This window comes from Anabrus simplex, chromosome 12 (genome assembly GCF_040414725.1).
Source record: "Anabrus simplex isolate iqAnaSimp1 chromosome 12, ASM4041472v1, whole genome shotgun sequence".
Classification (NCBI taxonomy): Eukaryota; Metazoa; Arthropoda; class Insecta; order Orthoptera; family Tettigoniidae; genus Anabrus; species Anabrus simplex.
The window spans coordinates 76,006,520-76,021,024 of record NC_090276.1 but is presented as its reverse complement, the minus strand read 5'-3'; the positions used below and the strand labels follow the sequence as shown (position 1 = coordinate 76,021,024).

Sequence of the window (14,505 nt, the reverse complement as noted above, 5' to 3'; positions counted from 1 at the left end):
TGTGAATAATACTTAAATTACAATATCGTTTACAATTGTGTTTAAAAACTTAAATGATGAAAAACATATTTAAAATATTTAAAAGCGTCTATGGTAAAATTCTTTTTGATAACATTAGGTGGCGTGAATAAAAAGTTCGTGTTTGTAATAATCTTCAGGCATTTGTGAGAAAAATAATAACTCAATCAAAATTCACGTCTGTGGTGATGTTAAACACTTTGTTTTTAATAAACATACTTTAAAATATTCTAAAGTGTCTATGGTAAGGCACTTATTCAAAAACACTTGTGCTTGAATGAAAGTTTGTCATATGCACCAGTCTTCATGTATTTATTGTTTATATTTAATAACTTTCTTGAGTGATATTCTTGTGGTTAAAAGGCCGCGTCGACTGTTTAACTTCCGAGAATTGCTCTTCGGAATGTGATAAAAGAAACTGTGTTAGTCGTTTAACTTGCTAAAACTCTGTTGTGGCTTCTGTTATATAAAATGGCGATCTGATTCGGGCAGCTTGCCTCGCGATCTTATCTGGCAAATGTTTAATCCGCGTTGCCTCGTGCACGAAGGCAGTTCTCCGAGGCAACGCGGATTAAACATTTGCCAGATAAGATCGCGAGGCAAGCTGCCCGAATCAGATCGCCATTTTATATAACAGAAGCCACAACAGGGTTTTAGCAAGTTAAACGACTAACACAGATTCTTTTATCACATTCCGAAGAGCAATTCTCGGAAGTTAAACAGTCGACACGGCCTTTTAACCACAAGAATATCACTCAAGGAAGTTATTAAATATAAACAATAAATAAATGAAGACTGGTGCATATGACATAAACTTTCATTCAAGCACAAGTGTTTTTGAATAAGTGCCTTACCATAGACACTTTAGAATATTTTAAAGTATGTTTATTAAAAACAAAGTGTTTAACATCACCACAGGCGCGAATTTTGATTGAGTTATTATTTTTCTCACAAATGCCTGAAGATTATTACAAACACGAACTTTTTATTCACGCCACCTAATGTTATCAAAAAGAATTTTACCATAGACGCTTTTAAATATTTTAAATATGTTTTTCATCATTTAAGTTTTTAAACACAATTGTAAACGATATTGTAATTTAAGTATCATTCACATAAGTCTCCTTACCCCCCCCCATCTTCAATTTCATTTAAAGCATTTAGTACGATAGTTTTTGGATTCCCATGGGATATAGTTTTAAGATCCAATGTGCTTGCTTTTAAATGTTATCATCTAAGATTTTTTTTATATACAGCTGAAGATGACCACTAAGTGGTCGAAACATGTACTGTGTTTGTTAATGTATTTTTAAGTTTGCCAAAGGCAAAAGAAATAAAGTGGCTTTTTAGATTAATTTGTTGATTATACTCATCGATACGGCCATGAAGTGGACAGTTTGCAATAGGCCTTTTGGTAGTCAATAAAGCACAGATATACCGGAACATTGAATTCTCTAGTCTTTTCTATAATTTGTCTTAGGCTTAAGATCTGTTCTCGAGTACCTTTTCCTTTCATAAATCCAGTCTAGACTTCAGGAATTTGATACTCTAGAAATGCCCGGAGTCTCTTGTGCAGGATATGAAGCATAACTTTACTGGCATGTGTAATCAAAGCAATTAAGCGATAATTTCCACATTTTTTCCTCGATCCTTTCTTGTGGATTGGGACAAAGATTGACAGTTGCTCATACCCTGTGTCTATGACAACAGGTTGAGAGAGGATTTCTAAAACTCTTGAAGGATGAAAAACGATGTGATATATATTTACTTCAAAATGAATACTGACAGTTTTGGTGAAATTCTGAGATAAGTCAGAAAATATATCCTTTTTTTCTACTTCACAGAATTATAGATCCTAAAAATCTTCAATATCGACCAGCTGGTTATGAGTGGCTCCAGAATTTTGAGCTAGCATGAGCCATCCTCTCGGTAAACAGCGATGATCGTACCGAACTAAATATCACGTCTGTGTAGCTGCTACATAACAAAAGTTGTAGATCTTACGTGTAGGATGAACATTTTTTATTTTATTTCCTACACTCTACAGTTGCTAACATTCTGATCATTTTTTATCATTTGCAGTCTGTGTATTGTTGTGATGTAACTATCAGTACTTGACTCAGCAGTCGATTGGGCAAGCTCCTCTGTGCTTTGCTTCTTGCAGCATTCGACCATACGGATACCCCAGCCTTCGTCTCAGCAGAATTGTACAGCAGATAAGTCCTTATCATAAAACTCCAGCGAGGAAGTTACATATTGATAGACATTCTTGGAAAAGATGTACGACAACTCCACTTAAAGGAAAAGAAAACCTCAAATCCACAGACTTTCAAAAGAATATTACCTCAGCCCGAAGTGATGAATCTGCTAAGGAAATTGTTCATTTGGGTGAAGATGTTGAAAGAAGTCCCAGTAATTCTCATGATGGAGACTTTGCCTTGTTCAACTTACGGGCAAGAATAATGAGGATATCTGTGGTGTGGAAATAGTCTCCGAGGAAGATATCTCGAGACTTAGTACACAGTAGAATCCCTCTTATCTGGCAGTCAAATAACCGGCATGAAATAAAACACTGCCATTTGACAATTCGCTCTGTTTGCGCAAAATTTCATTAATTTCTGGCTTTAAACATGATGCTGTTTCAGAAAGCAGGTGTCATTTCATTGTATCCCCTCACAAGTTGTGCCCAAATAAGGAGCATGATTGAACTTATTAAGCAGATGAATTTGCTTTTATCTCTTCCTGGAATCTATGCATCCTCTCGCTATGATTTTTCTTTCGTCCATGGAGTGTTGGTTCTCATCTTGGGTATTCTAAATCTAGACCTGTCTCGTATACTTTTGTCTATGTTAATTTCTTGTTCTTGTTCTATTTCTGTTTTTGATTATCCAATTATTCTTGACTTTTATTGGGAAGGCATAATTAAATATCCTTTTAGTAAGTCTGTTCTTTGAATGTTCCATGTAATTGAATTGGCTTTTTGCAATTTATAAATTTTCTCCTTGCTTCATGATAAACCATCTCCTTGTCTCACCCTTGTCTCAATATCAGAAGTTTCAGAAATTTGTCTTAACCCTCGATGTGGTATCGTCTCGCTACGAGATGATTCATAAGAATTGAATTTCGCAGCGAGAATATTCCTAAAATTGATTGTTATATAGATTTTACTGCGAGATGATAGCACTTCAGCTGGGATCCGAATCGTCTCGTAGTGAGACGATAGCACTTCGAGGGTTAAGAACTTTCGAGGTGGTGTCAGTTGGTGTCTGATCAAATTTCTTGTTTTCTTTTATTTATTTATTTTTATTTTATTTTATTTTATTTTCTTATCTATCCAGTACATCAAAAAGTTTGTCTGAGGAATCATATGCTTTATTTGAAAATAATGGTTGTTATTATTATTATTATTATTATTATTATTATTATTATTATTATTATTATTATTATTATTATTATTATTATTATTATTATTATTATCCTGAAGCTGTACGCAAAAGGTTAGCAGGTAGCACTAAACCACAGAACTCCACTCTGGATCAGTGGTAGTGTTGGCCTCCAGATTCCAAGATAGCGAGTTCAGTGACAAACAGCAATTGGAGGGGTAAGTGAAGTTTCTAGAAACACTCTTAACCAGCAACACAACTTCCGATTATTTATAAGATTCCTTTTCTTATTACAGACATACAACAAGATAAACTACCCAACAACTTTTAAATACATGAGAAGTTTAACATTAAGAAAGTAAGCAAGTCAGCTTCAGAGTTTCGTGGTAAATTCAGAATCGTAAAAACAGTTGGAAAGGTATAAAACTCTTTACCAGTCTAGCACTGAAGAAATTAACCTTGTGCTATACGAGTGGTAGGGGTCTGCATTTCAGCACCAGTAGTGCTAGGAAAGGCGAGAGAATTTCATTTTTATTGTTAATCCTTAGAACTTGCACGGCGGGCCATGCCCAACAACAAAATTATCCCGCACAGATCCGGTTTTTTTAGATGTATATCTCCTTTGTCGGGTTACACACTTGTGAATCAGATACAGTAAGCTGCTGCCATTTTTTGACACCAGTATGAATCCCTGTATTGCTATAATCTTTCAACTCGGGCTTTGTGGAGGGTTGTTTGAAGACCATGCAAGTTTGCTTAGCAATATGCCATCATTCGAGGAGCAAAAATGTTGATTTGAGCGATAGTGGGAGCAGTTTTTAATTAAGAGGTAAAGTTATTGTGGAATTAGGTTGTGTCAGTGAATTCAGTGATGACCCCGATAATGATAAAATTATACAAAATGACAATGCTGTTACCACGGAGCCACACCCCCTCCCTTACCAACAATCTACGTCACCATAAAACACACACGTTGGGAGATTCGAGGCGTGGACCGCGACTAGGAAAGGCCAAAGACACAGCCCTCAACTGGAAACGACCCTCATTTCAATGCAGAACAGGAACGAAACTAGGGCTAGTAGCAATAAAATTCAAACTGAATTTAAATGAGGGTTTATTGATATAATAAAATTCAAAAAAGAAACAAGAAATGAAGCCAGCAATTAAAAGAAAGGATATGTACATGTGCAGAGTTCATCCAGTTGGAGTCCTAACATTAATGCCTGAGCACAGCTTTTCAAACACCGAGCTTAAATTATTCATACGACGGGCTAACCGTCTCAATTGCAATCTCGCTACATAATGTGATAATGTGAATACAATCCACACGGATCAACTTGGTCACTCTTTCCGCGAGATTAATAAAATTCTCTACATACGCTTCTATTTAACTTACACATCGTCTCAACAATTACCACAGATGGAGGTTCCCACGCAGCAAGAAGAAAAAAAATCCCAGAGAAGGTAAAATAAAACGTGAAAGATCACAACATAGCACAGAGAGAAACATCTCAGGACCAAAGAAACAATATTCATACCCAAAGAGAAACACAGGCATGCGCATAGCCTGAATATAAGAAAACAAACATGGCGGCCTCGTGGGCAAGCCATGACGGAGACCAAGGCGAAGTAAATATCACCGTACCGGCATCAAGCATTGAGCTGACCGATACGTCATCCTTTCTCTCCTTCCACTCACCAACACACACCCAAACATTCAGACATTGCCGGTATACAATACGAGCAGTTGCTCCAGTTAATAAGTTGAACACCAACTCGTATAGTATGACTCTCATGGTCACAAACAAAGGTCTCACATGTCAGAGATAGCATGCACGGCGCAGACAATTAGCAGGACGATAATAGGGACCCAGTGGTCGTGCACAAACCCATCAGCTTACGCACTTTGTACGACACGAATGGATCTCCGCATCGACACGCAGGGCGTACATTCATTCGATGACAAAATACTTTACAATGTAGTGCACGTAAATAAAATCAGAGGCCCAGCTATGAACATATCACAACCGCGTCAACAGACACAGCCCATTCTCGCTATAGAGCAGAAGGATGCATATCAATCGGTCACCATTAAGAGACGAATGGCAAAACAGAACCGTAGAAATAATATTAATACAAGGATTACCATACCTGTAATATCAATCAAAATAACAAGAGGGATGGTAATATGGGTCAAGTTTAAATCTATTAAAAACCCATTTATGGCATAAAAACGCCACTCCAATCTGCGTGGGATCCATGTTTATATTCCACACACATAACGTTGCAATGATGCGCTCCAAAGAGAGAGAACAACGGTCTCGCCGAAATAATAATCTTCCGTGCTCATGACCGAGGGAGCTGCCCTCTCTGGTACAATCATGGAAACACTTAACTCAATCGAGCTGAGGCCGATACAAGCCCTTTGCAATACGGGAAACATCATTTTTATGAACATGCCATTTTAGCATGGCTCACCACTATTGACAGCTGGAAGGATTGCTGTGACTCGGACTTCAACTTGGCTCAGTATCCAGGAAAACTGAACAGATCTTTGCCTTTCTCCCAGCATTTCTCCATTAACAGACACTGAAGATTTTGTTGTGGACCTGTTAGGCCTGAAGCCATACTGTTCCTCTTCTGTGACTCTTAAGATGACTCTCTCTCAATCTGGTCTCAAAGATCTTCTCGAGACTTAAACCCATGAGGAAGCAGAAAGGTAATTGCAGCATTTTCTGCGATTTCCTTTCTTAAACAGGAGAATGACACCCTTTCTCCAGTCAGGAGGTATCTTGTCATCCCGCCAGACTGCATTGATAGTACAAAATTATTAAAGCCCGATCAATAAACCAAGGCTTTCTGAGCCCAAGGTGGCACGTTCGGTCCAGTCTAGCCTCATGTCAGTATATTTACAGATATTTAAAAACTCATGCGAGACATGATTCTGGCACCTCGGTGTGTGACAACCATAAATGTACTTAGTGGAGTGTAAAATTATTAAGTTAAAGAACCGTGCTAAGTCGAATCTAAAACAGGCACTCAGTACACCCCTGCTGTGCACAACACCATTTAATGCAGGGGCTGATTTATTGGACGTAAAGTTCCCCAGCTGCCTGGAACATGATCAGCTTTAACAAGTGCGACCTATGCTTGAGGAAAACCCAGTTAGTAGAACATCCAAGAGCTACTTGAAGAAATGGTGTTTCCTGTGTGAAGGGCTTTTTTTTTTTTTGCGACTGCAGTGAACATCAGATGACAAGGCACCTGGTGAACCTGCTCCATACCATATAAATATGTAGACCTATCGTAATTTACCATGCTTTTTCCTTTTTCAATTTAAAAAAGGAATTGCTGACACAAGTGAAGAAAGAAACTGTTAACATTTGTTATATTGTTTCTCTGATGTTGCAGAACTTGCTGGAAATGCAAACAACAGTTCATTAAAGAAGATGGTTGTAACAAGATGCGCTGCACCTGTGGAGCACTCATGTGCTATATCTGTCGCCAACCAGTCTCGGACTACTCTCATTTCAATCCAATGGGCGGTACCGAGTTTGACAAGTGAGTATCACTTTTAATTTATACAATAATCAAAAGGATTATGGAATTTTTCGATGATACAGACTACGATCTTATCTGTAATGAATGTAATGAACTCGGTATCTCTAGGCCTTAAGGGCCCCATACACGTGCAGACTTGTGGAATACTTACCTGCGCAGACTTGCCTCCGGGAGGTAAGTCGGAAGTATGCAGTTGCCCACACGCGCTCAGACTAAATTATTATTTACCGAGGAAGTTGAATACGACTCGCTCAGTTGTTTTCTGTTTGAGATTCGCATGGTTGAAAAATGTATACGGATTGAAATTAATTAGTAGGTATGGAAGATGAGTTGTTATTTGGACACAATCAATCAATCAATACTGATCTGCATTTAGGGCAGTCGCCCAGGTGGCAGATTCCCTATCTGTTGCTTTCCTAGCCTTTTCCGAAATGATTTCAAAGAAATTGGAAATTTATTGAACATCTCCCTTGGTAAGTTATTCCGATCCGTAACTCCCCTTCCTATAAATGAATATTTGCCCCAGTTTGTCTTCTTGAATTCCAACTTTATCTTCATATTGTGATCTTTCCTACTTTTATAGACGCCATTCAAACCTATTCGTCTACTAATGTCAATCCACGCCGTCTCTCCGCTGACAGCTCGGAACATACCACTTACATACCCCCGCCGCTAGTACCTCTAATTCAAATACAACCAATAAACCCATAGCCACACCCACCGGAACATCGCTCCCTCCAATAGCCTTACACCGTTACAACACGCGCAGTAATACACTCTCTTCCTTCCCTCCCACCAATAGCAGCCCCCCTCCAATAGTTACGTCAACGCAAACAGATCCCCCTCCAGCACAAAACTTCAGTTATAACACACGTAGCAAGAAGTCTACTGTTGCAAATACTTCTAACTCATAATATTACAATGCTATCTTTGTCACCGTCAAATGGTAAGTGCATACGATTCTACTTCAATATTTTTCAAATATCTTTTCACACAATTAACTCTACGTTTCTTGCTTCCATTTACAGATTCCACTTGTATATGCTTTTTCAAATAGAATATCTACAAACTCACAATTTACAACATTTGAACATCACTTCAAATTTTGAGATGGTCCATAGTGATCCTATTTGAAACTGTTCTTCAACTTCTATTCACCAACTTCATATCCTCAACGTGTTCTACAACTTCACCATATGCATCTGACTTTTGTCTTTTATCTTCAAGATCATGATGAACTTCGGATCTCTCGACTAACTTTGACTTTTATTCTCTCCTCTATACTTTGATTATATATGATTTTTCGCCATCGTCTAATTATAACCGCCATGACTATCAACTTTACTTTTATGCAATCTTACTACTGGTTGTATAACAATCTGTTTTATCCATTGTACTTATTTTAGCAGCCTTCTAATGTTAATTTCGCTAATACTTCCACTATTGTATCTCATCACATTGTATTTTCAAACCATCATTGTTATTTTTAATGTTATCTTACTTCAAATCTCTTAAAGATTTTAAAATTCATTTCATCACTACATGTTATTTAGACGCTTATTTTTAATTTAAGGTTAAGACTATGGCTGATGATGCCTTCAGGGAAGGCGAAACATGTCCCACTATTAGCTAACAAATTTATGTAAATCATCCAAGACGATTTTGTATTGATTAGGTGGTCTAATAAATAACTTAATGTTATTATTTCAACATACCACTTAGTCGAGCAGCTCTTCTTCTTTCTCTCAATTCTTCCCAACCCAAACATTGCAACATTTTTGTAACGCTACTCTTTTGTCGGAAATCACCCAGAACAAAACGAGCTGCTTTTCTTTGGATTTTTTCCAGTTCTTGAATCAGGTAATCCTGGTGAGGGTCCCATACACTGGAACCATACTCTAGTTGGGGTCTTACCAGAGACTTTTATGCACTCTCCTTTACATCCTTACTACAACCACTAAACACCCTCATAACCATGTGCAGAGATCGGTACCCTTTATTTACAATCCCATTTAAGTGATTACCCCAGTGAAGATCTTTCCTTATATTAACACCTAGATACTTACAATGATCCTCAAAAGGAACTTTCACCCCATCAACGCAGTAATTAAAACTGAGAGGACTTTTCCTATTTGTGAAACTCACAACCTGACTTTTAACCCCGTTTATCAACATACCATTGCCTGCTGTCCATCTCACAATATTTTCGAGGTCACGTTGCAGTTGCTCACAATCTTGTAACTTATTTATCACTCTATAGAGAATAACATCATCCGCAAAAAGCCTTAACTCCGATTCCACTCCTTTACTCAAATCATTTATATATATAAGAAAACATAAAGGTCCGATAATACTGTCTTGAGGAATTCCCCTCTTAATTATTACAGGGTCAGGTAAAGCTTCACCTACTCTAATTTTCTGAGATCTATTTTCTAGAAATATAGCAACCCATTCAGTCACTCTTTTGTCTAGTCCAATTGCACTCATTTTTGCCAGTAGTCTCCCATGATCCACCCTATCAAATGCTTTAGACAAGTCAATCGCGATACAGTCCATTTGACCTCCAGAATCCAAGATATCTGCTATATCTTGCTGGAATCCTTCAAGTTGAGCTTCAGTGGAATAACCTTTCCTAAAACCAAACTGCCTTCTATCGAACAGTTATTAATTTCACAAACTTGTCTAATATAATCAGAAAGAATGTCTTCCCAAAGCTTACATACAATGCACGTCAAACATACTGGCCTGTAATTTTCAGCTTTATGTCTATCACTCTTTCCTTTATACACAGGGCTTCCTATAGCAACTCTCCATTCATCTGGTATAGCTCTTCTGACCAAACAATAATCAAATAAATACTTCAGATATGGTACTATATCCCAACCCATTGTCTTTAGTATATCCCCAGAAATCTGATCAATTCCAGCTGCTTTTCTAGTTTTCAACTTTTGTATCTTATTGTAAATGGCATTGTTATCATATGCAAATTTTAATATTTCTTTGACTTTAGTCTCCTCCTCTATCTGGACATCATCCTTGTAACCAACAATCTTTACATACTGCTGACTGAATACTTCTGCCTTTTGAAGTTCCTCACATACATACTCTCCTTGTTCATTAATTCTTCCTGGAATGTCCTTCTTGGAACCTGTTTCTGCCTTAAAATACCTATACATACCCTTCCATTTTTCACTAAAATTTGTATGACTGCCAATTATGCTTGCCATCATGTTATCCTTAGCTGCCTTCTTTGCTAGATTCAATTTTCTAGTAAGTTCCTTCAATTTCTCCTTACTTCCACAGCCATTTCTAACTCTATTTCTTTCCAGTCTGCACCTCCTTCTTAGTCTCTTTATTTCTCTATAATAATAAGGTGGGTCTTTACCATTCCTTACCACCCTTAAAGGTACAAACCTGTATTCGCATTCCTCAACAATTTCCTTAAACCCATCCCAGAGTCTGTTTACATTTGTATTTACCGTTTTCCACCGATCATAGTTACTTTTTAGAAACTGCCTCATACCTGCTTTATCAGCCATATGGTACTGCCTAACAGTCCTACTTTTAAGACCTTCCTTTCTATCACATTTATTTTTAACTACCACAAAAAGAGCTTCATGATCACTAATACCATCTATTACTTCAGTTTCCCTATAGAGCTCATCTGGTTTTATCAGCACCACATCCAAAAATTTTTTCCCTCTGGTTGGTTCCATCACTTTCTGAATCAGCTGTCCTTCCCATATTAACTTATTTGCCATTTGTTGGTCATGCTTCCTGTCGTTCGCATTTCCTTTCCAATTGACATCTGGCAAATTCAGATCTCCCGCTACAATCACATTTCTTTCCATGTCGTTTCCCACATAGCTGACTATCCTATCAAATAATTCCGAATCCGCATCAGTGCTACCCTTTCCCGATCTGTACACTCCAAATGTATCAAGTTGCCTATTATCTTTAGAAATGAGCCTTACACCTAGAATTTCATGTGTCTCATCTTCAACTTTTTCGTAGCTTACAAATTCTTCTTTCACCAGAATGAAAACTCCCCCTCCCACCTTTCCTATCCTATCTCTACGATACACACTCCAGTGCCGTGAGAAAATTTCTGGATCCATTATATCATTTCTCAGCCATGATTCAACTCCTATTACAATATCTGGTAAATATATATCTATTAAATTACTTAATTCTATTCCTTTCTTTACAATACTTCTACAGTTCAACACTAACAATTTTATGTCATCCCTATTTGATTTCCAGTTCCCTGTTCCCTTATCACCGCTCCCTAGGCCATCCCGTTTCCCTGAATGTACCTCCCTATTACCCTTCCAAACAAATTTCCTAACTTATACGTACCACTGCGGTTTAAATGAAGGCCATCCGAGCGCAGATCCCTATCTCCTACCCACCCATTAGGATCTAGAAATTTCACTCCCAGTTTCCCACATACCCACTCCATAGTCTCATTTAAATCCCCAATCACCCTCCAGTCAGTATCCCTCCTACACAGTATTCCACTAATAACAATCTCCGCTTTCTTAAACTTCACCCGTGCTGCATTTACCAGATCCCACACATCTCCAACTATGTTGGTACTTATATCAGCTTGCCTTATGTTGTTGGTACCAACGTGAAACACTACCACCTTCTCCTTCCCCTCCTCCCTCTCTTCTACTTTCCTCAACATCTGCCTTAATCTAATTCCTGGATAACATTCTACCCTGGTTCCCTTTCCTCCACACACTTTCCCCACGTGTCTAACGATGGAATCCCCCATGACCAGAGCCTCAACCCTACCCACCTCATTTGATCCCCTCCCCTCCTGGTCAGTCCTATCTTTCCTGATAGCTGCAGAAGCTACTTCCTCCTCCCTTTTCTCCTTCCCACGACCCTGTTCCACCTGTATTTTCCTATCCTCTACTCTACATTTCCCTTTCCTACCTTTTCCCTTCCTCCTACTTCCACGCATCTCAGCAACAGTTCCCTGTACCTCATCTTCCCTCTGTTGTTCTACCTGGAGTGACTCGTACCGATTTCGCACAGACACCTGTCCTGAATTCTGATCCTGAATAGAGCCCTTGGCCTGCAATCTCCTTCCCCTTAGAACATTAGACCACCTGTCTTCTACAACTCCTCCCTTTCCTTCCCCTCCCTCTTGTACACCTACTGTAACCTGTACATTGTTTGAGGGAGTCCTATCTTCCTTCCTGTCTTCTGTGAGAATCCTAATTATCTCCCTCAAACTTTCCAACTCCTCCCTCATACCCCTCAATGCCTCACCACACCCACAATAAGTACACTCGCGCTCCTTAGCCATTCTTTACGGGGGAAAATTTTTAAATTAAAAAAATAAAATAACTTATTTGCAAAAAAATAAATGAACGGAGGGATATATTGTCTGGGATAGTACACAACAATAAGGTAATTAATATACGATTACACTACAATACTACTTAGTCGTGCTCTATTTTTTTATCCTACAACCCCTAACAGGATAAAAACTGCTGTTAATTACTGAATATCGAAAGTAGTACACAAGAACTACACAATTCCAAACTGCAATTTAGCCTATCCTAATTTCACCAATATTTTAGTAAGAGTTTCTACGGATACCTCTACTACACCAGTACTACACAAATATTTTACAATAATAAAATAAGCACACTAAATTCTAATAGGATATTACTCGTATACTACTGTACAGTACACTACAGTAATTTTTAAACTACTTTCAGACGTATCCTAATTACGAGAACAGAAATGAAATTTGCAAGAACTACTGTACTCAAAGATTACCAACGAAGCTAAATGCTTAGACAAATTATTATTAGTATTACGGTCTAATAGATATACACGAAAGATAACACACGAATATAGCAGGCAAGATACGGCACTATCTAAATGTACTGTATCTATACTACAATGTATCTACACTACACTGCGTTTGGTTAAATGCTTAAGTATCAAAAGGATTGCCGTACACGAAGAAAAACACGAATATAACTGGCAAGATACTATCTAATATATTATACCTTATCTTCACTACAATTCTACTGAAATGTGGTTATGTGATTATTACAGCTGGTGGATTACTATTATTTTCCCTACTCCACGGGACGGAGAAAAAAAAAAAAAGTGTCCTTAATTAGGCCTACTGAAAAATACGAGGTTGTCTACAATAATTTCTCAAATATTTCTATCAAAAGTACTACTACTACTACTATTACTCCAGGGACTTGAACTGCAATTACTGGGATATATGAACTTTATTATTATTAGCTAACCGCTCGTAAATACTGAAAGATCGAGGGAGCGAAATATAAATTTCGAATACTTTAACTACTTACTCAGAAGTACAAATGAATGGAATACAAGGTCAGCTGATTTTTATTTATATTTACTTGACTACACTACACCCTTTGTTCACGACTGTAGCCAACAATGCAATATTTGAATATGAGGAGCGACAATAATCAATAACAATACGACTGTTAACTATTACCGTGTAATTTCTTTAACTTCTTTTTAAATGGCAGTTTACAGGCGTATCGTGTTTTTTAATGTAGTAAATGTAGCACTCTCCACGAAGAAGACGCGCAAAAATAATTTTCAGTTTTCATATTTGTAGGTTACCACATTTACATCTTCTGCCGCAACTCTGATATAGTGCTTTTGTCGCAAAGTCTCCGGCTGAATTCAAGCAGCGCCAGAATGTCAGAGACTTGCCTGCAGACTTTTTGTTGGCAGACTTATCGGCCTTGCACACAGAGACATGTCTGAAGAGACTGGTTTGCGCAGGCTTACCTCCGACTAAGTCTGCGCATGTATGGGGCCCTTAAGAAAGAGAGCGAAATCTGTCTGCAGAAGAAGGGTAGAGAATCTCCAGGTTGAGGAAGTTACATACGTACATGGATATGATTAGTGAAAAGTTCCAAACAGGTTCATGAATGCTGTGGTAGAAATGGTAAGGGAATGCTTAGGAACAACTGTGCATAAAGATGGGAGGTAGGAAAAAGCAAACATCGTGGTGGAATGAAGTGAGGGCAGCTTTTAAATGTACAAAAGGTGTCTGAAATGGCTCCAAACAAGGAGTGATCATGTCAGAAACATACATTATAACTTGCAATAATATCAGGACAATAACAAATCTGGTACTATAACCATTAATCATTTCTGATGATGGCAGGTAACAATGTGATTAAGCTCTACATAAATACAAAGCAGGTTTCCGCCGAGGTTTTGGAACAATCAACCACATACTCACCCTTCGTGAAGTTATCAGCAAAAGTAATGAATATCAAATGGCGCTCTGTCTAGCCTTTGTGGACTTTGAAAAGGCTTTTGACTCGGTGAGCCACGCTGCTGTTATGCAAGCCTTAGCTGAACACGGCGTCGATGCTGCCTACATAAGAGTTCTCCAGCATATCTACGAAACCTGTTCAGCCTTCGTGAACGTCAATGTGCCAACCACGGATTTTCCAATTCAAAGAGGTGTTAAGCAAGGCGACCCCATATCTCCCAAGCTGTTCTCAGCAGTATT

The 14,505-nt window shown here is 38.2% G+C and overlaps 1 protein-coding gene across 4 annotated transcripts in view; it reads left to right on the top strand.

Moving 5' to 3' along the window:
• Nucleotides 1-14,505, top strand: part of LOC136884534 (uncharacterized) — a 124,253-nt gene that overhangs the window by 91,945 nt on the left and 17,803 nt on the right. For all 4 annotated transcript variants that reach the window (XM_067156780.2, XM_067156776.2, XM_067156777.2 and 1 more), the window contains exon 9: nucleotides 6,813-6,962. In XM_067156780.2, coding sequence (XP_067012881.2) covers nucleotides 6,813-6,962 — 150 coding nt within the window. The remainder of the gene's footprint in view (nucleotides 1-6,812; nucleotides 6,963-14,505) is intronic.